At 42.0% G+C, this 24,799-nt stretch overlaps 1 protein-coding gene across 3 annotated transcripts in view; it reads left to right on the top strand.

Annotated features, from left to right (window-relative positions):
• The first annotated feature begins 2,748 nt into the window (after positions 1 to 2,748).
• Positions 2,749 to 24,799, top strand: part of LOC110481665 (protein ELYS) — a 42,113-nt gene continuing 20,062 nt past the window's right edge. The window contains exons 1-12 of one of the 3 annotated variants that reach the window (XM_077782043.1): positions 2,749 to 2,790; positions 7,671 to 7,797; positions 8,972 to 9,225; positions 12,835 to 13,015; positions 13,905 to 14,112; positions 14,942 to 15,058; positions 15,793 to 15,877; positions 20,739 to 20,889; positions 21,588 to 21,720; positions 21,807 to 21,988; positions 22,455 to 22,516; positions 23,239 to 23,367. In XM_077782043.1, the coding sequence (XP_077638169.1) occupies positions 7,677 to 7,797; positions 8,972 to 9,225; positions 12,835 to 13,015; positions 13,905 to 14,112; positions 14,942 to 15,058; positions 15,793 to 15,877; positions 20,739 to 20,889; positions 21,588 to 21,720; positions 21,807 to 21,988; positions 22,455 to 22,516; positions 23,239 to 23,367 (1,623 nt within the window). In that variant the 5' untranslated portion in view covers positions 2,749 to 2,790; positions 7,671 to 7,676. Of the gene's footprint in view, positions 2,791 to 3,031; positions 3,139 to 3,991; positions 4,089 to 7,670; positions 7,798 to 8,971; positions 9,226 to 12,834; positions 13,016 to 13,904; positions 14,113 to 14,941; positions 15,059 to 15,792; positions 15,878 to 20,738; positions 20,890 to 21,587; positions 21,721 to 21,806; positions 21,989 to 22,454; positions 22,517 to 23,238; positions 23,368 to 24,799 lie in introns of those variants that run through there. The other 2 variants (XM_077782045.1, XM_077782044.1) reach the window with 2 other exon arrangements.

Here is a 24,799-nt window from a genome sequence, read left to right as displayed (position 1 = left end):
CCTCTACCTACAATGTCACCTAGGCTGCCATTACAGCTAATCCTGTAGGAGGTATCTAAAGCCAGCCAGGAGAGGCACTCGGGAAAGGGCTGTTTCTTTTCCTCACCTAAAAAGAGAGTCCAGCTGAATGCATTGATGACTGTAACACAGACACCTAAAACTGGGCAAGATGAGTCATAGACCCTTTTTTCCAAATGCATCCTTGCCCATGATGCCTGCTCAGATAAGCCTTGCTGTCACTTGAAGTTCAAGCTTGGCTAAACCAGCCCACTTCATCCCATAGCCCCTCAGCTGCTGTTTAGGCCAATGTTCACATATGCCTATGACAGGGGGGCAGCTTTGGTCCAGACTCCTCCTCGTGTCCTTATTCAGATCATACCCAAACCTTGAAAACATTGTTCCACAAATAATTTCTGACATGAAGCCTTTCTGTCTCCATGCATGGAGCTAAGGCTCTCATCCACTCTGAATTGCCACTTTGAATTGTGCTTACTGCCAAAACACTTGTCCTTCCCTCAGTAAATACAGCCCTTTCCTGCACACAATCACTCTACATGTCTTTGTAAAGGATATAAGTCTAGCTGGTCCTCTGGTGCTGCCATGCCAATCTTTGCATTTTTCCCTTAGCTCCCTACTCTCTGTCACATCAGATGAGAGCTGCTTGTCCTTGCTTTTGAGCTCTTCCATAGCCCACCCCAGATCTGTCTCTCTCACACACAGCCTCTCACATGTAAAAGTCAGCTCTGCCATCAGCCATCAGATGGTGGCCAGGGCCAGGCTTCCTTCTTTGCAGGAAAATCCTGTCTCACCCCAGGACTTGTGCACAGCCTCCCCTAAGGTCAGGGGCTGGGCTGCTCTGTGAAATCCTCTTGCTTGGCATGGTGGGTTCCTTCTCCGTGACCTGTGCTCTTGTATGATAAAAAATTAATAGATCTAAAGTGGCAACAGCAGCACCAAGTCACAAAAAAGATTTGCATAATAATATAATAATGGCAATTCAACATTAAGAGGCATAGCTGTAATCTAGGCATAATGTATGATGGGAAAAATTAAATGCCTTTGCCACCCCTTTGATGATTCTTCTTCTGCTTAGAAGCATTGCAAATTTCGTAGAATCATAGAATGGCTTGGGTTGGAAGGGACTTTAAAGATATCTTGTTCCAATACCCCTGCCATGGGTAGGGATGCCTTCCTCTCGACTATTTGTTTATCAGTATCTGAAAATATTTTTTTTTAGATCAAAGAACACTTTTAACCACATTAAAATATATACACTGAAAGGAGTAGCATTAGACTTACACTTCTGACTTCATATTTACTTTTTCTCCTTTTGGTGACTAACAGTGTAACATTAATTTTTTGTTAATTTGTTGGGATTTTACATACAATTTCTTATTAAAATTAAAAGGAAAACTGCAGCTAAATAGCCTACCCCTTTAAATCCTTTTAAAGGGGTGACCTAATGACTGGCCCTCCAGTACCTGAAGGGCTCCTACAAGAAAGATGGACAGGGACTTTTTACAGGAACATGTTGTGACAGGAGAAGGGGAATGGATCCAAACTAAGAGTGTAGGTTTAGATTAGATAGTAGGAGGAAGTCTTTTACTGTGAGGATGACGATGCCCTGAAAGAGACTGCCCAGAGAAGCTGCTGGAGTGTACAAGGCCAGGCTGAACAGGGCTTTGAGCAGCCTGGTTCAGTGGGACGTGTTCCTGTCCGTGCAGGGGGGCTGCAGTTCCATGACCTTTAAAGTCCCTTCCAACTGTTATAAACGAGAGTTTATTTTAGCCAGATTAAAAAATAAAAATAATTTTATTAACGGTCAAATTCTATCTAGCCAGCCACACAGAAAGGACAGAGCCGAGCCCGGGGTCGACCCTGGGTGTGCAACAAGGAGTCAGCCTCAGCAGAGGTTTTCCCCTATGCCCACACACCTCCATCCTGGCACAGGCGGTTTTTATAGGGAAAATTCTGCCTGAGGCCAAGGTTTTAGCAATCAGTCCTTTCTTCTATTCGGAGTCCATATGTTAATAAGGATTTCTTTTTGGTGATGAGGAGAAAAATTCAATGTTGGGTGTTTACGGAAAGGCTTCATTCACATGGATCTGAGTATTTCCATGATATCCATCTTGGACGATCAGCACAGACGATCAGCACAGACGATCAGCAGACAATGGCCCATCTCCCGGCCGAGCCACATCTGTTTACTTGTAAATCAGTTTCCAGTATACACTCAAGTCTCACCTACAAAAAGGGGGGGGAGGAACTAATACAACGGGCATGATTTAACAAGCATCCAATATTACATATTTCATACAAGGAATGGCGCGAATTATATTTACTATACATAACACAACCCAAACCATTGTGCGATTTAATGAAATCCAGATAGACCGGGGTTGGAGGAAGAGGGACACAGGTAGGGAGGGCCATTTCTCTCTGTGCCGGCGGCTCCCCTCGGCGGGGCAGGAGAGCAGAGCCGTCCCCACCAGGTGCAGCCCGGGGGCCACGAACGGGCTCGGCCGGGCGCCGGTCCTGCCAGCCCACGAACTACAGCTCCCGGCGTGCCCCGCGGAAGACGGCAGACACCGGGGTGGGAGCGGAAGCAGCCGCTGCGCGGCACGCCGGGATCCGTAGTCCGGAGTCTGCCGCCGCAAGCGCCCGGGGCCGTGTCCCGCGCATTTGAAAATTCCCGCGGAGGCTCGCTGCGGATATCGCGAGAATTCGGCCCCCCCGCCCCCCCGCCCGCCCATCCCGTCCCGCCCCCCGCGCGGCGGGTGAGCGAGCGAGGTGGGTGCGCGGCGCGCGGGGCCGGGCCGGGCGAGGCCAGGCCAGGCCAGGCCAGGCCAGGCCAGGCCATTGTCGCCGCTGCGGGAGGGAGATGCCGCCGCCACCGGCACCGGCACGTACCGGGAGTGCGGGCTCGGCTGGGCTGGGGGCAGCGGCGCGGACAGGAGGAGGCGGCGGAGGTGGCGGCACCGGCGACCCCCGCCCGCCCGCCCGTGTGCCTTCGTTCTTCCCTTTCTTCCTTCCCCCCTGTACCAGCGGGTACCGGCCGCTCCCGAGCCTCATAGGCCGACACCGCCGCTGACGCGGGCCCGCGGGGGCCTCGGGCGGGCCCGGCTGCCTGTCCCTTATGTAAGTGACCCCCGGGCTGCGGCGCTGTGTCCGCCACACGTGCCCCGGTCCCCGGCGGCGGGAGAGGCCCGGGCGGCGCGGCCTGGGCAGCGCACATGGGAGGCTCCGCAGCCGGCAGGCTCTGGCAGGCTGGGGGACGTGGGAGATGCGGCGGCTGCCGCCAGTAGCTTTCCCTCCTGCCCGGCGCACGCCCACTGTTCTCGCCCGTTCGGTCGTGTATTTGGAGGGTTTTTCTTTTTTCTAATTCGGCTTCCCCCTCCCCCGCCGGGCGTCGGGGTTGTATTCCATGAGGAGGCGGGAAATGCGCTCTGTGCGTAGAGCGGCGATTGCGGGACGTGAGATGGGTGCAGTGGGGAGGCCACAGCTTTAGAAGAATGCAGTGCAATTTGTGGGGGTCTCGGCGTCTTTGCACGAAGCGAAACATCGCGAAGCAGAGTTGCTGCTTGCTTAAACAAAACTGCTCAGTTCCTTAATAAACTGTGAGTCCGTGTCTGGAGCTTCTGCCAATAGAATGCTTGGTGCCAGTCTTCCAGGTCTTATGATTGCTTCCTGGTCGTGTCTGGGGAAATTGGAGGAAATTGAGGGACTTGTTTGTGTCGGAATGGCTGCACCCCATTTGGGGTATAGGGCTGTGCCTGGCCGTGCAGGTGCCTTTGCAGGGCCAGTCTGGCTGCTTGTGTCAGCCTTGGCTGGCAGCTGTCCCATGCACTTGGGCACACAGCTCTGTATCTTGGTCAGGACAGCTCCTCATTTACATGCTGCCTCAGCTCTCCTTCGTGCATGGATTTGCCTGTGATTGGCTTTTTCAAGAGTGATCAAGCTTCTATTAATTATGCGTCTTCTGCCTAATAAGGTGTCGGACATAGTTTTGGAGAAGCAGTGGTGACAGGCCTTTTCTGGTGTGATGCTGGTTTGCTGGTGTGGAGAGAATAGAATCCTTAAATTGGCAAGTAAGAGTCACCCTGTTGCATGGGTTGCAGGTGTTTCTGTAATTGCTCTTGTCATGTTGCTGGTTGTAAAAACCTGTTGGAGAATTAAATGTTCCACATCCATCTGGATACAGCCTTGGGCAGCCTGCTCTAGGTGATGGCTTGAGCAGGGTGTTTAGAAGAGGTGGTCATGTGTGATTCTGGCAGGTCTTTCTCTTTGATGTGATTCTGGAATTTGTGCTGAGAAGGGCCAGCAGTGGGATGGCATACCAGTGTGGTATGCTGGAAATGTCTTTGAAAATACAGTAGTAGAACAAAGGAACAAATAGGAGATGAGAAATGGCAGCAAGGTCTCTGTTTTGATGTCAGTGATGCCAACATGTCCTGTGAAATCTTGTCTTCAGCTGTGACTGACCATATTTTTAGCATTTTCTTCAGTGAGCCCATAATGTTGTTGGCCTTTTAAATTGATTTTTGTGTAATACCATCAGTCAAAATTGACATCTCAGAACTCTGATTTGGCTGTATGTAGTTCTGCTTGAACACACAATTTCTTTCTTTCTTTTCCCTCCTTCCCTCTCCCCTCTCCCAAGCTTTGTAATCCAAAAATTTATGACATTTCTGTCTTTGGAAATAGTTTGTGGTGTTTGGAAGTTATAAGTTCCTAGGGTGAAAAAGAATACTCATTTTGGCAAATTGCATGCAGACTGCATTGCTGTAGGATACAGCTGGGTGCTTGAATTCTAGTTTATTCCTGAAAATAGAGTAAGCATGTGACATTTTACCCTAATCTGATTTCTAAGAGAAATAAGAATGTGATTGTAGTTATTGTTTCAAAGAGAGCTGAAATGCAGTTGCTGTTGGATATATCTCTTGAAATTGAGAGGCTTTGTGCCTTTAATCTAGATCTAAGGATTTCCCCTCTGTTTTGATTTCTTAGCAGTTCTTGGTTTAACTTAGCAAAATGATGCAAGGAAAGCAGCCTTACAGAGAGGTCAGTATATATTGTTCATAATTTGTTATAAATCAACATTGTTCCATGCCTGATTTCTAAAAGCAAAAAGAGTTGTTTAAACTGGTCATTGCCTTACTGGAGCAAAACTGAGCATGCCTGATGCTCTAGTATTTTCATTTTGTACAAAAATGGTTTAGGTCTTGGAGTTCTACTTACTTGATGTTTCTTACTGGTGTTTGTGGATCGATTTTTTTAATATAGTGGGCAGGAGTACACTGTGTTAACATATGAGCTTTTCATCTGTGAAGAATTCTTTTGGGATGGTGAGGAGTTTGTTTTTTAAACTCAAATCTCCGCAGTAGAGGACGTTTCAATTTGATATCCAATTTAGCCACACAAGGTTCTGTGCTCTTGGCACAGCAGGTAGGGTCGCTCAGGGTGATTCGTGGAGACCACACAGCTGAGAAGTTTCCTTGCATGCTCTTACCTGCCCTACTGAAAGATACTTGTTCACTCCTTTCTTAAAACTATCTTGCTATTATTGTGGTATATGGTATTAATAATCATATACTTACCATACAGACATCTCCATTTTTATTTACAAGAAAAAGAAAACAATTTTATTAACTGCAATAATTCTGGAATTTTATGCTCTTTTCTAAAATTCCTTAATACATGTTGTCAGAGTCGATGCTTTGTCAGGCTGGACAAATAGGCTGACAGGAACCTCATGTAGTTTAACAAGGGAAAGTGCCAAGTCCTGCACTGGGGAGGAACCACCCCAGGCACCAGTGTGTGTGGGGGCCTGCCCAGCTGGACAGCAGCTTGACAGAAAAGGCCCTGGGACACCCAGTTGGCCATGAGTCATCACTGTCCCCCTGCAGCAAAGAAGGCTGATGGTATCCTGCCTGGGCTGCATGAGGAAAAACCTTTTGCCAGCAGGTGAAGGGAGGTGATCCTTCCTCTAGTACTGCACTGGGGAGGCCTCAGCTGGAATGCTGTGTCAGGTTTAGGCTCACCAGCCTCTCAAGATGAGAGATGAAGGTACTGGAGAGAGTGCAGCATAGGGCTGCAAAGATAGTTAGTGGAGATTGGAGCAGCTCTTCTCTTAGAAAAGGCTGGGGGACTGGGACTGTTCAGCCTGGAGAAGAGACGGCTTGAGACTTCTCATCAATGCACATAAATACCTGAAGGGAGGGTGTAAAACAGATGGAGCCAGGAATATTCCAGTGGTGCCCAGTGACAGGAACGCAAGCACACACTGAAACATTTCAAAGATGCAATTCATCAACCAGATGTGTCTGAATTAGTATTTGGTATTATGGGTTAATCCTAAAATACATACACTAAATTGCAATTAAATTAAGCAAGAAGGCTGGTCAAATTGTGAGGCTTTTTACTCTCTGTACCCCTGGATACAGTGCAGAAGTTGTCACTTGAAACTGATGGCAAGTGCCAAAAGAGAAACTCAGCAAAAACTGCAAGTGAGTTGTCCCACTTGGAACCTTATCTGTGCTAGTAGTGAATGCTGGCAGAGTGGTCAGGCTGGCTGGCTGCAGTACTGGCTTTGCCATCAGCAACATTTTTGTCAAAATGTTGACTTATGCTTAGTGCAGGAACCTGACTTGCCCTTCCTGTACTTCATGCACTTGTTGTCCTGCTGGCAACAGATATGGGAGCACAAGCCAGTGTGTACACTAGTGATGTGTATAATATCTTGAGACATCATGAAGAAAGCAGTACTGTTTGAACAAGGCAGTTGAATTTGTCTTGTCTGTCAGAGGCATTTTTCTATAAGCCAGATGACTTGCAAAACATAGATACTTAAAGTCATTTGTATTTTCATGCATATGGATTATCTCATATTTAGCCACCTGTTTAATCCTGTAAATTAGTTCAGCTCTTCAGTTTCTCCAGAAAAAAAAAAAAATCTGTCTTGACATACTGAAATGTGTACTCTTGTGGAACCACCTGTATGAGCATAAATCTGTCTGAGAGGCCTAGAAATTTTTTCTCTAATACTGCAGAGATGTGATAAGGAAAGGCAGTAGTCAGGAAGGGACTGGAATAAGAAATACAAGGATTTCAGTAGAGGAAAGAACAATATTTTGAAGTCTTGTGTTACTTTCACCTCTTAACTGTATGGAAAAATACTTCTAATTAATGAGCTGTGAAAGTCAGTATTGCTTGAAAGTATTAGCACTATGTTTTCTGGAGGAATTTGAGAATGAATTTGATCAAGAACTTTGTATTCCTGAATGTCAAATATAAGCTTGGAAAAAGTAAACAAGACAGGGCTGATCTGTGACATCTACTAAAAAAAATAATGTATATGATTTTTCTGAGATCAAATCTTGCTAACCTGTATGAGTAGCCTTGAACTTGATCTGTTGTTCTATTCCCTGTTATTTATCTTGTCTGTCCCTCTGTGTCCCTTTTTGTTGATCTCATAGGCATCAGAAAAGCTCACAAGTCTCCTTTTGCTCTGCTGTGAGATGAAAAACTGTCCTAAGTGCCATTTCTTTTGAGCAAAAAAGAGCTACAAATGATGTATGGGAGATTTGTCACTGCATACTGATGAAGCTTGGGTCAGTCTCAAAGATATTTATGGCTGAAGGGAGTCTCTGCCTTGTTTTCTTTATTTGCAGTGAAGAATGCGAGACCTAACGGCTCAGGTAACGAGCAGTCTGCTGCAGTTTCCAGAGGTGACTGTTGAGGCACTTGGGGAAGATGAGATCACCCTAGACTCTGCGCTGTGTGGGAAGTTTTCTGGAGGTGAGCATTTTCCTTTAAAATTTGGATTTGGTATGAAGTTGTTATTGCCTGAAGCACAGGGTCATGGCATCAGGTTGATTCTTTTAAGTAAAATGCATCAGATTTTGATAGTGCTGACAGGATATTTTAATAATTAGAAGCGCTGAGTTGAAATTGCAACAGCCTGCTCGAATCATGTGCTATTTAAATAGTATAGCTGGCCATGCCCTCCTCAGCTTTGCATGAAATAGAAGGCAGTTTTCAAGGAAGAAATAGTATGGTTTTGGGAGGTATTCTTTTTACCAGCTCAAGCTCTATGTCCATCATAGCATCTCATGCAGAAACAGTTAGAGAGACACAATATGCTCCTTTTTCTTCCCTAGTCTAAATAAAAAGCAGAAAGAGGGACAGCTCTGTTAAGCGCTGCCCATGTATTTCCAAGGTATTGAATAGGATGCAGATGAGGACCCAGTGAGAGTTGCTGACAACAGCTAAGCAGATTAAGCAGTTGACTTTCTAGGTGATCCGAAGGTAGAGGTGGATGCCTGTCTGGATGTCTGGGCTTCTGTTAAGAGCAGGTAGAATCTTACCTACATGACTGTACTTGCAGTAATGGAGCTCATCCTTCTTTTGACCTTGAAGTTCTTCAGTAGAGGAGCAAGTGTTAAATTCTTTGGTGAACCAACACTTGTTAAATTCTTTCTGGGATCAGGACATGTAAAAGTTGTAATTATGCATTCAGTGCCCATTTTAAGATAATTTCCTATCCAAATCCCTGCCCAGAGTAGTCATGTGTCAAGCAAAATTCCTAACTGGAAAGGAATTGGTTTAGATGGCCTGTATTTGAAGTATGCTTTGAGACTTGTATTCCTGTACGTATCTAGGTGTTTCTTAGCAAAACCAGGCCAAGTATGGCATACAGGCTAGAGCTCAATCTATTGTAATCTTTATCCCAAACAGTCAACGTTCTTGAGTGCTGGAATGACAAATATAAATGCCAAAGAATGGGGTTATTAATTTTAAGAAGTATTGGTTGAGGATTGCAGTGGGTGATTTAAAATAATTGTCCAGGTGTAGGCAGGTTGGCCTTCCTCTCTTTAGGTGCATTTGAGGGAAAGGCCCAGTGGCAGTGCCATTGCTGTTGTTTCAGTTCTTCTGCTGGGCGTTTGTTGAGTGGTGTTTCTTTTTCCTGCAGGCAGGAGTGGCCTGGCGTGGCTGGCGTGTGGCCCCCAGCTGGAGGTGGTGAACTCAGTGACCGGGGAGCGGCTCTCTGCGTATCGCTTCAGTGGAGTGAGCGAGCAGCCTTCCACTGTTCGCGTGGTGAAGGAGTTCTCTTGGCACAAGAGGACTGGGCTCCTGGTTGGGTTGGAGGAAGCAGAGGGAAGTGTTCTCTGTCTGTATGACCTTGGGATCTCGAGAGTGGTTAAAGCAGTTGTTCTTCCAGGAAGGGTATGTATCTTTTTGGGGAAATGAAAATGTTGTGTTGTTTGGTGCTGCATGAATCTTGTTCCAAGAAAAGCTCTTGTGCATCTCTTTGTATGAGTTATCCTTTTTATATTGCATTAACATATTGTCAGTTCAGATTATCCAGTCAGGATAGCCTTGATTTAAAATCTTCCACTTAGCAATTGCCATATCTTTTGAGTTTACTGATAGTAAAAAAAAAAACCTTGTAGAGCACATAGTGATGAAATTCTCTGCTTTTAAAAAAAAAAATAAAGACATTGAAATCCTTTATTTTTTTTCAGAGGAAAAAAGAAAACCCCACGGAAATTGTCTGTAATGTACCCTGTCTAAATGGCTAATTTCTGTCAGAAATACTGTCCTTAAAATATCTCAGACTCCCATCATTTTGCTGTTAATGACTTTGACACGTTCCCATCAGTCTCAGAGTAGGAAGCAGGTAACGTGGGATCAGAACAGATTTTTCTATTAATTTAGGATTGGAAAAAAGATTTTAGTGAGTTCTCTGTCAGGTAGTTGCCAGATTTACTTTCAGTCTACAGTCCTTGAATCTCTGCTTGTTGAATATAGCGTTTGTGTAGATGGGATATAGTGGTGTAGCATCGATAATTTTTTCTGCCTTCTGTAACCTTTGAATTCAAATGATGATGTGTCTTTGTGTCTCATTAATGCAGTGGAAACAAGAATCAGATTAAGTTATCACAACATCAAGATTCATTGTGTTTTTATAATTTTAGACTTTTCAACATATAAATACTTATTTACTGCCCAGTTTTCCCTAACATTGTTTGGTTTGACTTGCTAGAATACAGGTAGAGGTCTTGTTAGTAGTAAGTAAGCGTTTGTGTTAAGTTCTAAAGATACGAGTCTTACCAGTGTTCCAGTGGGTTATTTCACTATCTGCTCAAATTGTAGGCTCAAGGAAAGGCAGGCTGTGTGCTAGCATGAAGTTAAAATCAGTAAATTATGTTTTGGTAAATGATGATGTGTTAGGTTTTATTTCTTCTATCTAATTAAGCTAGGAAAAGCACAGGTTAAGAAATAAGATTATGTTGCATGTCAAATCTGTAGCTGTGGAAGTGTTTTGAAATAGAAGCTAGTTCCAACCATCAGTTTTATTAGCGTTGTTCTGTACCACAAAAACTGATTCAAAAGATGGAGCAAAGATGAAGCCCTGCAGGAAAGAGTTGGTTGTTGGGTTGGAGGGTAGGAATTTTGAAATAAAACCAAAGCTGCTCTGAAAGTTTTGCTCTTATGCCCTGAAAGCTCATGATTACAAGTATGCTTGGCCTGTTGCTTGTGTTTTGCTTCCTATGTCTTTGGTATTGTGTTAGTTAAGTCGGCATAGTCAGGACACAGGTGTTGCTAATTGGAGTCTTAACTTTCAGGCTGGGAATGGGCGTAAGGGTAAGCAAAAACTAGTAGATAAAACTTGCACTCTATATGTTTTGAATTCTTTCAGAAACTCATATTTGTATATTATGTAATGTATAGTTTGGGGGAATTGATTTGCAAGAATGTTTCTCTCATTTTCAGATTGATTATTTTTTAAAGTAAAATGTGGATCTTAACATCACATTCTGCAGTTCTGTCATTACTCTTTTAAACCTTTAATGAACTGTGTTTTCGGGACTATTTTCTCAATAGGTATAAATTCTGTGGACAGCTAAGTTGTACAGTTTAACTTAGAGCAGCTCTGCTCCGAGGTGTCAAGTTGTTAGTGTATTAATACAGGGTGTTTATTGTTACTGTGTGAATGCTTTTTAGTGTAAGAGTGGGTGTTGAGTTGTTCAGAGAGTAAAGAAATCAATTAAGAAACCCAAACTCAGGAGCTTAGGAAGAATTTTGGCATAATATCTTGTGTTTGTGAGTGTCTCTTGATGGCTCTTGATATGCGTATGAAATGCAGCAGAAGACTAAAAATGTTGATGAGTATGATTTGGATTGGATTTTGAATTAAAAACATGAAGTACATGGAACTGGGTTATAACAGTTGCATGTTTCAGAACTGTTGCATGGTATTTTCCCAAATTATCCTGGTTTGTATGAGGCAGAAGGGCAGCATTCAGATTCAGTGAGCTGAGAAAAGTTTTCTTTGTTCTTTACCCGGAATGAGTTGGCAAAGCATTAGGAGAATAGGAAAAAGCAGTGCATCGCATAGTGGAAAAATATGTCATTTCAGGAGCTTCTACATGGAAAATTGAAGTAACCAGGGAACGTTTTTGGAAGCCTATCTAAAGCTAGAAAAATTCATTTGGAGACAGTTGTACAGTGAAAAAAATAACTTAAAAAGAACTCACAAGCAATACTTCAACCCTGACAAATTGTGCACCAAGATGTGTTGTGTATTTCCTCCTCAGTCATGAGGAACGCAAGAATCTGAGTAATCAAAATACTTTCATTAGTACTCGGAAAAGTAGAGAGGATAAAAAAATTTAATTTGAATAATAAGGAATCCAAAAGCAAATCAAGTTTCCTAAATAACTAAAGATACTTGTAAGATTGGGGTTCTTGTGTTCAAGGTGAAAGGTGGATTGTATAACAGGTGGCCAAGCTGCACAGTCATAAGCAAGATACTGGAGAGAAGTGCAGTCACAAGCTTGATATGGCACAGAAGAAAACCTCAGGGGGCCTATAAGTTTGGATATTTTTCCGCACTTCTGGGGATAAATAAGCTACATAAAAAGATGGACTACCTTGAGATGCTCACTGCTTTGTTTCAGACAAACCTTTGCTGTTGCTGTACAGCTGATGTCTGCTTTCATGGTGCTGTATTTGTAAGAGGCCAGAAGATAGCCCCTATTCTTGTGTTGTGCAGCTTTAGTGCAGGAGCCCTGGTGTGCTTGTGTCTGCTAGAGCAGTCAGTATTGTCCTGGGTGTGCTGTGGGTGCTGAAGGGTCTGTTCACCTTGTGCTGAGGTCATGGGGAGTGCTTGAGGGAGTGCTCCCTAGGAGGGAGCAGAGAGAGCTTCTGCCTCAGACTGACCAAGTTCTTGTTTGGTTTCTTGCTATTGGTTTAGGCTGCCTTTTACAGAGTGCTGGTGTGCATTTAAAATTTCTGTTGGATATTATCAGTCAAAGTGAGAGCCAGCGTAGCTAGTGAGCCAGGATCCCCCTCCAACACTTTGTAGGAATGTTTCATTCCCATGGAAATGGTATGTCTGGTGTACCCCACGGCCACTGCCTTGTTTGCCTTGCAGCTCTGATTTATCTTACAAAATGCTGGGTAAAGAAGGCCTGGACTACATCACAGTGCTGATGGGCTTTGAGTCGTGGGAGAGCTAGATTTAGCTTTGTCTTTCTTATTTAAGTTCTTTACATGTGGTAAAGCTTCTAGCATGTAATTGATTTAATGTCTCTTCTTAGATGCAATTATTTCTAAGTAGTAAATGGAAACTGGTAAGCTATAAAGACAGACTATGCCATTTAAGTGGAGAGAGCTTTCTTTCTATTCATTTCCTTTTGGTTTGATACAATAGGGAACAATGATTTGTATTTAGTTTCCTGTTTCTGATGTGCTAATGCTGGCTTTCCTTCTGGGGATTACTCTTGAGCCTGTGGAAGAGCTTTGATATTAACGTGCAGCTCCCTGCAGGTGACTGCTATCGAACCCATCAGCAATGACGGCGGAGCCAGCGTGAGCACGCGGCACCTTCATCAGAGTCTGCGATGGCTCTTTGGAGTGGCAGCAGTGGCCACAGATGTTGGCCATGTCCTTCTGGTTGACCTTTGTTTGGATGATTTATCTTGCAGTCAGAATGAAGTAGAAGCATCAGGTAAGCTGCAGTTTTTAAACTGAATTTAGAAGTAAGAAAATGTGTTTCTTTTCAAAACCCAGCTTGTGTCCCAATGCAGAGCCCAGCACGTGCTGACTGACTACTGACATTGCCGACTGCAGACAGCAGTTTGACGTGGTATGGTTCTGAACTGGTCAAAAAATGGGAGTGGCTTAATACTCCTCCCGATGTCAAGAAGGCCTCTTGCTGCCCACATGCCTTTGCCCCTGTGGTTCTTGCCAGTGGGAGGTAGGAATTTTTCCACTTGAGTCAGTGCAACTGTGGGATAGGAAGTTGTGCCAGAGGTGCCAAATTCCTTGGGAGCGTTCTCTCCTGTTTCCATGAATGACTTGGGTCAGGCTTTAGGCTTGTGTTTTAAAGTAAATCTGGCTTATCAGAAATCTTGCATTTGTGTGAATGAATCCTGCAATTTGTGTTTTCAGATTGCATACACTGTTTTGGGTGTTGTCAGAGTGGCTTCAGGAGTTCATGTCTCTTCAAGTAGCTTCCTTGTGAGTCCCAATAAAGGAATTGGTCTGCAATGGTTACATTTGTACCTAGTTTTGAAATAGGAGTGAGAATGCCTGTCCCATTAGAGAGTCCTTCTGTTCTCTGAGTGGGTGCATGTCATGGTTTGATGCTGGCACAATGCCAGCGCCCCATGAAAATGCAGCTTCCCAAATAAATGCTGTGAGATGCGATCCGGAGCAGAGCAGAGCAGACCCAAGCTTAATAACAGGGGAATAGCAAATGGGAATAGCAAAAAAAGGTGCTGCAAAAATGGGTGTTATGGTTGAATTAGATTATACAAGTTGTATAATCACATCAGTTTAAAATGCAACTGAAGTGTCATAATGCATTAATTTCTGGCCTGTTTTTATGTGTGTAGATCTAGAAGTTGTCACTAGAATTCCTGCTGAAGTTCCACAAAGAAGAGAAGCTGTGACCAGGGAAGGGAGGCATCTCTGTTTTCAATTACGAAGTCCTTCAGGAACAGCAATATCAACCCTGTGCTATATAAGCAGAAGCAACCAGCTCGTTGTGGGTTTTTCTGATGGCTATTTGTCACTATGGAATATGAAAACTTTAAAGAGGGAGTAAGTACTTCCACTTCCTCTTGATCACATTTGGAGGTGAAGGGGTCTCAGTTTTTTGCCTCAGGAAGTCATACAGTAAGGATGTGATGGATCGGATTTTTCTAAGTCTGTCTGTTCTGTCCAGGCGTATTTGGTGAACCCAGGCAACGCATGTGTTTCTGTGAAAGATTTTAGAACCAATTACTGCAATTAGGGGATCCACTGAAAGCCTTCACTGTCTGAATAATGTTATTTTGTTGATAATATTCTTTACAGTGTCCATCATGGACACTGTTGAAACACTATAGTTCAACAGTTGATCTGTGCCTGAAAACACATTCTTTCCTACTTTTCATCCTGGATAGAAGGTGCTTGGCTCATTCCTAGACCAGGTTGCATATATAAATGAAAGTTTGTTTGAAAGGTTTGGAGATCAGAATAAGGGATACATACATAGCAATAGTGAAATTTATAGGTGATTTTAAATCTACCACTTGAAGTATATAACCACATTCAGATACTTGTTAGTTGAGGAAATCTACAGTGCCTCCTCATCAGAACTGATGTATATGTTGTGGATGCATTATGGATACATAAATAGACAGTGGTCTCATAATTAGATGCAAAGAAAAGATTGTGAGGTTGCAATTGAAATTCAGAAGTTGGGAAGACAAATACTTAAGAAGTAGTGGCTATCAGTCATCCGTTGTTTTAAATGGAAGTATGATCATCTGTATTTGGAGGATAAGCATTCAAATCCCTTTTTTCCCAGAAGATGCTTCTACCCTTCTACAAACAGCCAGAACCAGCAGGCTTTCCTTTTTTCTATATTTTTCTTACAAACCCATAGGCACCACTCCCAGCTTGAAGGAGGAAGGATTCCTGTCTATGCAGTTACTTTTCAAGAGCCTGAGAATGATCCCCGCAATTGTTGCTACTTGTGGGCTGTTCAGTCTACACAACAAAGGTGAACAAAATCTTGCCATAAGTCACTGTTTTTTGTTTGGTTTTTTTTTTTTTAATATTTGTTCATATTTGGTTGTACCTGTGTATTCATTTTGTTTCTTTAGCTGTACAGGAGATGAAAAGTGTTAAGCTTACAGTGCATTTTTTTCAGGATTGTAATTGTACATTTGCAAAGAGGGGTTGACTTTCCTACCTTGTGGAAGAAGGCAGAGGAAACAGCAGCTATGTTTTTGTGCTTGCAGTCTCAAATGATTTCCCTTGTATCTTGATGACTGCTTCAAGATTTGTTTGGTATTCCTACCATGATATTCAGTACCGTTTAAAGTGGTTTAGGCTGCAGATGCAGAACAGTAATCATCAGCAAATTACTTACTCAGCACAGCTGTTCATAGACTAGCAGTCTTCTTAAGTTGAATTTAAAAGCAGTTTTCATGGAGAACACTTTACTGTTGTGAGCTATTTCCAGCAATTCAGCAATTTTTTTCCTCCATGTTGCATATTAAAGCTTTCCAAACAAAGGCATAGTTAGCATTTGCCCCTGAAGCTGTTCATGTCAAAATTTCCTCTTTTCTGTTTTAATGGCTAAATGTGACCAATTATCATGTTTTGGGAACCAGTGTTTTTCTTTTCAGCAAGAGCATGCTCTTAAATAACTTTCAGCCTAGATCTAATAAATGATAATGGGAATTGTAAAGCAGCTTTGTAATCAAATTTTCTCATTTATACCTTTTTCAGTGAAGGCGATGTTGTGAGTTTACATCTGCTGCAGTTAGCATTTGGTGATAGGAAACGCCTGGCATCAGGACAAGTCATGTATGAGGTAAGACAGGCCTGTGTGTGAGAAGATGAAAATAGTAATTTTGTCTTAAGTAAGGATCAGTTAGGTTACCATCAGTGAGACATAAGAAAAAAATATTTTGATGAGTCTTTTTAGGCATTCTTTTGTCCATGATTTTTAGAACAAGTCATAGAATCATGGACTGGTTTTGGTTGGAAGACCTTAAATATAATATGTTCTAATCCCCTGCCATGATTGTGGATGCTACCCACTAGATCAGTTTGCTCAGGGCCCCTTCCACCCTGGCCTTGAACACTTCCAGGGATGGGACATCTGTAGCATTCTCTCCTGTTTTAGTTGAAAACCCCTTCTCCTTTGTCCTATCATTATGTGCTCTCGTAAAATGTCAGTCTCCCTCTTTTTTATAAGCTCCCTTTATGTGCAGAAAGGCTGCACTGTGGTTTCTCAGGATGAGGTTGGACTTCTGGGCTGTAAGTGCATATTACTACTTGTCCACCAGAGCCCCCATGTCCTTCTTGGCAGGACTGGTCTCTGTCACTTTTCCCAGTCTGTAGTCATGTCTGGGATTGCCCTATTCCAGGTGCAGCACCTTGCACTTGGACTTGCTGACCTTCATGTCATGTGATTCCCACTGGCCCACCTCCCAGGCTTCTCCAAATCCATGTGGTTGACATCCTGTCCTTTTGTTTTGTCACCTGCACCTTTCAGCCTTGTGTCATCTGCAAACTTGCTTAAGGTGCACTTGATCTCACTGTTTGTGACATTGATGAAGATACAGAAGAGCACCAGTCCCCACACAGGTTTCTGAGGGACACCACTCAATGTTGGTCCATGCCTGGAGACAGACTGTTTCCCACAACTCTCTGGCTTGGTCCTTCCAACCAATTTCTTATCCACTGAATAGTCCACCCTTCAAATCTGCCTGTCCTGTCTTCAATCTGGAGATGGTGATGTCATGATAGATTCTGTCAAAGACCTTGTAGAAGACTAGGTAGATGACCTTGAATTGATGAGTTCTCCCTCATCAAGGGTTTCAGTCACTCGATCATAGAAGATGACCAGATTGGTCAGACACTATCTGTCCATGCTGAAGCCATACAATTTTATATTTCAGTGTCATGTGTTCCAGCTAGATTCATCTGCAAGGAGCCCTTATACATCTGATTCTTGAAGAGGAAATGGCTGTTAGAAATGAAATTACTATTATTTTAAATATCACATGAATGGCATGTAGGAAGAGAAGAAAAGGCTTTGATTAGCTTTGTGATATCAAACTGTAGATTTGAGAAAGCTTCTGCCTGTCTCCCTTTCTTATGTGGTCATATATTTCTCTTTATACATTCATGATCTCTGTTTTATAATCTTGTTTTTCTTTTAAACTCTATCAGTCTGACTTTAAATACACCTATAAAACTATCTACCATGTCTCTTCAGTGTTGATTCTGAAACTCAGTAGCTATAGAGATGACTCTTGTTTTAAGTCTCTAAAATCTATTCTTAAGGCCAACAAAAGATGTACATACAATATATAGTGGTATGATTTGTTCAGAAAAGTCTCAGTAAATTTTCAGAACTGGTTCCAGAGATGCTGTGGTATAGAATAGATAAAATATAGGAGAGGTATTATTAGGTCTCAGATAATCTAACAGAGACAAGAGGCACCTCTGTAATGTTTAATTCTGTTCAGCAGTATGCATTAAACTCTACCAAGATCTTTTTGATGGGAAAATAATCTTAAGTCACAGCAAGTCTTTCCTTCTATTTGACACTTGCTATTTTGTGTTCTCAGTAGGACAAAATGAATTTGATGTAATCCTTGGATTGTGGTTCAAAGGTGTTTTTTTTTATAGGGACTTTGAGTTTTGAATTTTTTGAATGAGTTTGAATTTTATTCTTTTTTCCTTTTATCCGGAGGAAAGGGCCTTCCTGTTTTGGAAGTGTTGCTTTTGAACAGATAAAGGTTAGGTGTTTGGAGAAGGTGGCATTTCTTTAAAATATATCATCTATTACAGTGATAAAGTAGAAATACCTTTAAGTGGTTCAACGTGTCTGAATATGCATGTCATATCTTCACGTGCAGTTTTTAAGTGACAAAAGTACACATTTCTCTAGAGGAACAGAACACCTTGTTTGCTTGGGGCTTTTTGTTTATTTGGTTTTTTTTTTAAAGGGCTTTCATTGCAGTTCACTCCTGCATCTTGTAGTGCTCTAATCACTTTGGCAGGTTGATAGGAGGAAGTTTCTTTAATCTTCTCAAAATTTGCTTTTGAATTTCAGTTTTGTTTTATTCTCTTTAAAAAGTTGTCTTTGTCACGGCTAAGACTGTAGCTAAAAATAATACCTTTTACTGTGTTCTGCATTGGGGAAAAAGCAGTTGTCTCTATTTCCCCCATGGCTACTACTTTTTTCTGTCTGAAAATTTAATGTTAAAGTGTGAGACCTTTAACTATTTGGCAGTTATTTGTCTTGGTTGTCTTTTCTGAGCAAGATGTCAGTTTTTACCTCAGAGAGTTGATATGTTTAATCAGTCTTTTAAAATGGATTTACTAGAAATACCAGTTGACATGCTTTAAAAAAAAAATCACACAAAGTGATTAAAAATGTTACTGTGTTTGTGACCTGGAAAACCTGTGGTGTAGTTAAAGTAAGACTTGAACCCCTCTACAGACTATACAAGCAGCAGTAAATTCACCTGTATGTATGGAAAGATTATAACAGGAACCAGTCTTAGAAGGCTGTTGAAGAGAGCTGAACATCTGCACCCTCTGAGGAGGAAAGACTGATTCTTCAGCTGGCATACTGATAAAGCACTTAATCATGTACTTTCATGCTGAGACCTGATAGCATCTACTTCCAAAAAATCCCCACAAAACAATTCTGAATCTATTTACAACGGATGCATCACAATAGGATTTGTGCTCACCAGTGGACAGTTATGTGTTGGAATACTTATTGTGGTCACAGATTGGTCAATATGACATGATGGCTCTCTGTGTACATGACTGAATCAAGCTTCTTGTTGGTTTTCACTGACATAAAATTTAAGAATTGTTCCCATTTGCCAGGCCAAGCTTGAGTAAACAAGGAGAAATTAATCTGCTGCTGCTGCTTCTTGTTCACTGATGTCCTAGTTTAGGGCAAATTCGGGGAAAACCTGCTGGAAGGAGCCCCCAGAAAACAGACCCCCGCGGCCCCTCCCCACCCACCTGGTTCAGGAAAAACAAATTTCTCTGAGAGAAGTGGAAAAGAACCTGTTTATTTAACAAACAAAGCACTCCCCAGCACCAAAGAAAATAACAACACGAGATGACAACAAAACTCTTTCACCACTCTGAAGATATGAACAAATCCAGAAAGTCTTTCCTGGGAGTGGTCGCCCGGGTCTGGATGCTGGGGATTGCTCTCCTTCACTGGGGATGGCTGCTGCAGATCACGAAATGCAGGCTCTGGGTGTTCCTCAGTGTTTCCAGGTCCCAGTCCGGAGCAGGCTGGATGGTATTCAGGAAAAGGGAAGGCAAGGGAAAGAATTGGACTGCTTAGCTAAACTAACTAAGAAGCAAAGGCAAAAGCAGAAGCAAGCAAAGCAAGCAGGCCAAGCAAGCAAGCACCAGCCTTTTCTAGACAGCAGACCATGGTGGGAGGTGAACCGGCTGATAACAAGGCAAAACAAACCTTCACTTTCAGAGTCAGTTCTGAAAGCACAGAACATAATATCAAACATAAACAGAACACACAATTGGAGATACAAACACCATAACGTCACCCTAGGACAACTGAGTATAAGTCACAGGAGCTTAAAACACTTGTCTGCTTACATCAGTACTGTACATCTCAGGAATCAGACTTGAGGCTATGAAACCATGCATATTTTACTTCATATCATGGTAAAGTCAAACAGGACTTTTGGAACATGTGGCGCACTGTGTTTTATAAACGTGTCAGACTTGAGTCTCTGTTGCCTTCAAGACTGGTATAAATCTGCTCAAGGAACAAGACTGGAAGATACACTTACATTAGAGTTCCAAAGACCTCTTTTAGATATCTCAGCAGCTTCTGTATCTTGCTAATCAGTTCATGGTCCTGGAGTGTATCCTTATATTTGTGCTACACAAGGCTTGTGTACAGTCTCTGCGTTCATGTCAGAGTCTGACCAGTGCATCTCCTTTGAACACTGTCCTGTTTAACTGGTCTGGAACATTATTGCTTAATATCTTCTGTGCACTTATCTAGTATTTGCTTGCCACGGTGTGGAAAACTTAAAATGCGCAGCTTTGGTTAGGAAGTTGTCTTTGCCAGGAACTATTTGGTATTACTTTCTCCTTCCCCTCTGCACTGAATTTATGTGGGAGTGGCTCCTCGTATATGAATAAAAGCTGAATTTTCTAGTCATTAAAATGAGTGCTGGACAGGTTTACGGAATGTTAGTGCTCTATCTTGTGGAACTGTCTTTTGGAATGGTGAATTTCTTGTTCAGGACTCTGTTAAAATAGGTTTTAGTGATTAGTTATCCTACAGTGAAGATAAGGTCTTTTGCTTAGGCTTCATGTTAGTTTTTCAAAGAGATGTTTTTGATTTTTCTTATCTGCCCTGCATGTATCTGTTACTTCCAAAATTCCTTAATAAAATAGCGTGAACTGTGCATGCTTCAGAGTAAAGTATTGCTAAGAAGATGCTAATGTTTGAAACTGTGCAAAGCCTTTTCAGACAATATCTGTAAAAATATGACACTTAATTGTCTTGAATGTCAGATGTAGTTTTTATTTGCTATCAGAAATAAGTTCATTAGAAATAAACAGCAAACTATGCATGTTACATTAGATATATACATTCTTTCTTAGTAGATCTAATGGAAATTACTTTCTTTTTTTTTTTTTCCACCCAGGGTTTGGAATACTGTGATGAAAGGTACAGTTTAGACCTGACTGGTGGAATCTTTCCCTTGAGAGGACAGACCAGCAATACTAAATTACTCAGCTGTCAGACCATAGAAAAATTTCGTAACCATGCTGAAAGGGAGGATAACGTTAATGAAGGTTTGTTCTGATGTCCCTACTTGGTTATTCCGAACTACATGGTTTGGAAATTTAAGCAATAAATGCTGTTCCATACCCACAGTCCTAAGTCTTAAATATTCATCTAGCTGACCGTATTCTGTTTATTTAAAAAGAAAAATTGTTTACTGAAGTTATGTGGGATTTTGTTTTGTCCCTCTGAACATCATTCTTTAAGGGAAAAAGCAGGTTTTATTTTATGTTTGCTGAGATGCTAGAGCAGTAAATGGGGTCATCTGTATAAGGTTGGTCAGTCAGTTTGTTCTGCCAGTTGTCTGCATTGAACAGTAAGACCATTCCTTCTATTGCTTAGGAATGTTACCTGATTTTTTTATTTTATATATAGCGCCTGGTCACTAGTGGTGTTTCCCAGGGCTCAGTATTGGAGCTAGTTCTATTTGAAATCTTTTTTTTTTTTTTATGATCTGGATGAACAACTTGATGAGCTGATAATTGTGTATTTGATTTGTTTTGGAAGAGATAAAATTTGAACAAGAAAAAGAGGCAGTATGATTAAAACCTATCACATGGACATTTGCTACACTGTATATTGTTTTTATGATTCTTAATATTATGTTTCATGAGCGAAATAACAGATTAAGCCAACAGAAAGTGATGTTTTAAAAACAGCAGATATCTAATATTTTCTGCAACAAGAAACAATGTCTTGTCTTTGACAGTTATCTCTCCTGACACCAGTGTATCGATCTTCAGTTGGCAAGTGAATACCTATGGTCAGGGAAAACCATCGACTTACTTGGGTGTGTTTGACATCAATCGCTGGTATCATGCTCAAATGCCAGACTCATTGCGGTGGGTTTTAACTAAGTGGTTTCAATATCCCTACAAAGGATTAATTTAAAAATTGCTGCCGAGCTTATGCACTTGTTCTTTTTAAGGCCAGAAGAATTGCTTCATGATTGCCCCTATTTTGCACTGTGGTCACTGGATCCTGTAATAAGCATGACATCTCCAAACCTCATTTTGGATATTCTGGTACATGAGCGTAGTCTGAGTCGGGGGGTTCCCCCTTCTTATCCACCACCAGAACAGTTTTTTAATCCAAGCACCTATAATTTTGGTAGGTATTTCAGTGCTTTTCATTTCAATAGTGACAAGTTTCGGTGGAGGTCAAATGCCACTTTAGTGGTTCTCTTTCATTTCTCTTGTTCATTGTTTGTCACACAAAAACCAAATGCAAAAAAGGCCCACAAACCTCGTCCAACCTGATTTCCTTGTCCTGACAAGGTACTTAGTCTTGTGAAACACATCTGACAGGCTTCTGAGTTTTGGGTTTTGGGGCTTTTGTAACATAGCCTGGGAAGGGGTGGTGGTCACAAAATTAAATACCTTTGAGCTGAGGCACCTGGATAGCACTCAACCTTAAGTTTCTACAGACAGAGACTAAGTAGTTTTTATGGGAAGTGTGCGAGTGATGTGATGAAGGAAAGGGGTGCTGGAGGTTTGTCTTTGCAGACAGCACTATTTAAAAAGCATCAAGTGGAGCTAAGGTAACAAGGTCTGTCAAACGTTCCTTGTTTCTGCAGATGTGACGTGCTTGCTCAACTCGGGAGTTGTTCACATGACTTGCACCGGCTTCCAGAAGGAGGTGACTTTTTAATTGTATTGAGAGTGCCAAGAGATGAACCTTTCCTAACTTTTCTCTTGCAGTGCTTTGAGTGTGAGAGACCTCTTGATGCTCACATTGCCCATGCACATGCATAGCTTCAGTCATATCGTGCCAGTTTTGTGCAAATGGCCCTGTTTTAAGGAGACACGAGCAGGGGTTGAATGGCTGGAAAGGAATTGCAGCATTGCTGTAGTCAGAAGGACAAGTGTGGTGGAAGTTGGGGAAAGCGTTTACTTCTTTGTATAGAGTGGAGTTAGGGTTGATGAACTTGAGAAAGGAGAACAGCATGGAGAAAGGGAAAAGTGATTTAACTGTTTGAGAAGAAATGCAGTTTTTTTTCTCAACCTTGGCCAAATTATAATTTCTGAGCCACTGCACAGCTTTTGACAAACCCTTTCAAATTAAGTTCCAGCTCACTAAATACTGTAACATGAATCAGCTTCAGGACAAACAAGCTCAGATGTGTGATTTAAAGTTGTGTGTTAGGTTTCATTTCTGTTGAATGTAATTTGTATCTGAGAAAATACCAGGGCCTTTGTATTGACAGGCTGGAAAGTACTTTTTTTAGCATTGTAAGGGTTGATATTTTCTTCTGCAGGGTACTTTTTAAAATGGAAACCATTAGTTTGGCTGTTGTTTTTAAGGCAGAGCCTTAGTGACTGAATGCTGTCTTAACCAGTGTGTTTTGATTGATGTTTCAGACCCTGAAGTTTTTGAAGAAATCTGGTCCTTTAATAAGTGAAGCCATTTGTGACAGCTACACTCGGTGTCTTGTAGCTGGCTTGCTGTCTCCAAGACTGGTTGATGTCCAGCCATCCAGTCTGAGTCAGGTGAGTGTACTTTGGGGAATCCAGGGGGAAATACATCATCTTGTCTGAAGAGGCTGTAAGACCATGATTTTTGATTGCAAGCTGCTCTGAGAGGCAGGTTTTGACATATAGATAGCAGAAATAATGTATCTTCCAAAACTGCTGCATTCTGTCTGTGGCTTCACACCCCTCTCTCATGGGTTTTCCATTTTCGGTGCAGCGAACTTTGTTTCTCCTCTGAAGAGTTTCATGAGAGGAGGAGTCTTTGTGATGAGCAGCCCATCTTTCTCCAGGCAGGGTCAAAGCTGAAGGGTTGGATGTGGTCATCATGGAGGGAGCAGCAGCACTAGGAAGGAGAGAGGAGAGCAGTCTTCCCCCTGCCTTCATCTTCCTGTCTGTGGGATTCTTCACCCGACTGTGGAAATGTGTCAGGAAAAATAACGCTTCTGCATAATGTGGTAGCTAAAAGAAATTTGGCAAGCAGACCCGGCCCATAGAATGCTTATTTTGCAAGCCTGATGTAGGCTTTTAGATTCTGATTGGATTTTCTGATGTCAACTCTGGTGTGAATTTACTTGAGAAAGCAAGAAATTTTACTATGGCATTTGCTGAATTGTGATTATATTGTTCAGACACTGCATTAAGCAGGGATTGCTATTGAATACTAGAAAGAAGAAATTCAGAATTAAGATCAAGTAGCTTGAAATTTTTGTTTGGTATGCTAAGTAGTATTTGGCATGTTTCCATCTCTGAAATGCATTTTCGAAAATGATGGAAATATCCTGTATGTCTTCTAATACGTAGAAATCACTCTTAAATGTCATGATTTTACTTAGAATGCAAACTTTAAAAGTTTGTTTTCAAAAAAATACAGGAATAAAAAAAGGGAAAAATTCTATGCAGGATCATTTCACCTGAAATAAATGTCTGAACACCAGCTGGAATAAGCTGCTACATTATTTCCCATGTGTGTGCATGCCTGTGCATTATCTTTCTCAAGGGCTGCCATGGCAATAGAATACAGTAATTGAACAGGCTGAAATTCCAGCCTGTTAGAACTAAAATGTTTCACTTCTTTCTGGTACTTCAAAAAATTGTAACTTAATGTTTTGGCTGTCAAAGCTGCTTCATATCTTGCTAGTCTCAGGAGCTGCTTGACTTCAGCTTCAGTGTTTCCATGCAAACGCAGTGGTGCTTGCTGTGTCCCCTTCACGTGTTCCTGATGGCAAAAGGGCATGCCCAAAGTGCATAACGGGTATTAGCAGAGGATGTTACTGAAAATAGTTAATTGGGACTCACTAAATGAAGACTGAAACCCCAAGGCACAGAAACAGAGATTGAAACTAGCCTGTGTGAAGTTGAGATGTCAGAGGAAAACGTTTCTGTGTTCCTCAAACCAGCAAGCAGTCCAGCCTGTGGCTCGAATTAAGAAAGAATCAAGAATATGGAATTA

Source organism: Lonchura striata, chromosome 3 (genome assembly GCF_046129695.1).
Source record: "Lonchura striata isolate bLonStr1 chromosome 3, bLonStr1.mat, whole genome shotgun sequence".
NCBI lineage: Eukaryota > Metazoa > Chordata > Aves > Passeriformes > Estrildidae > Lonchura > Lonchura striata.
The sequence above is the reverse complement of the archived record's forward strand: the minus strand, read 5'-3'. Positions and strand labels throughout refer to the sequence as shown.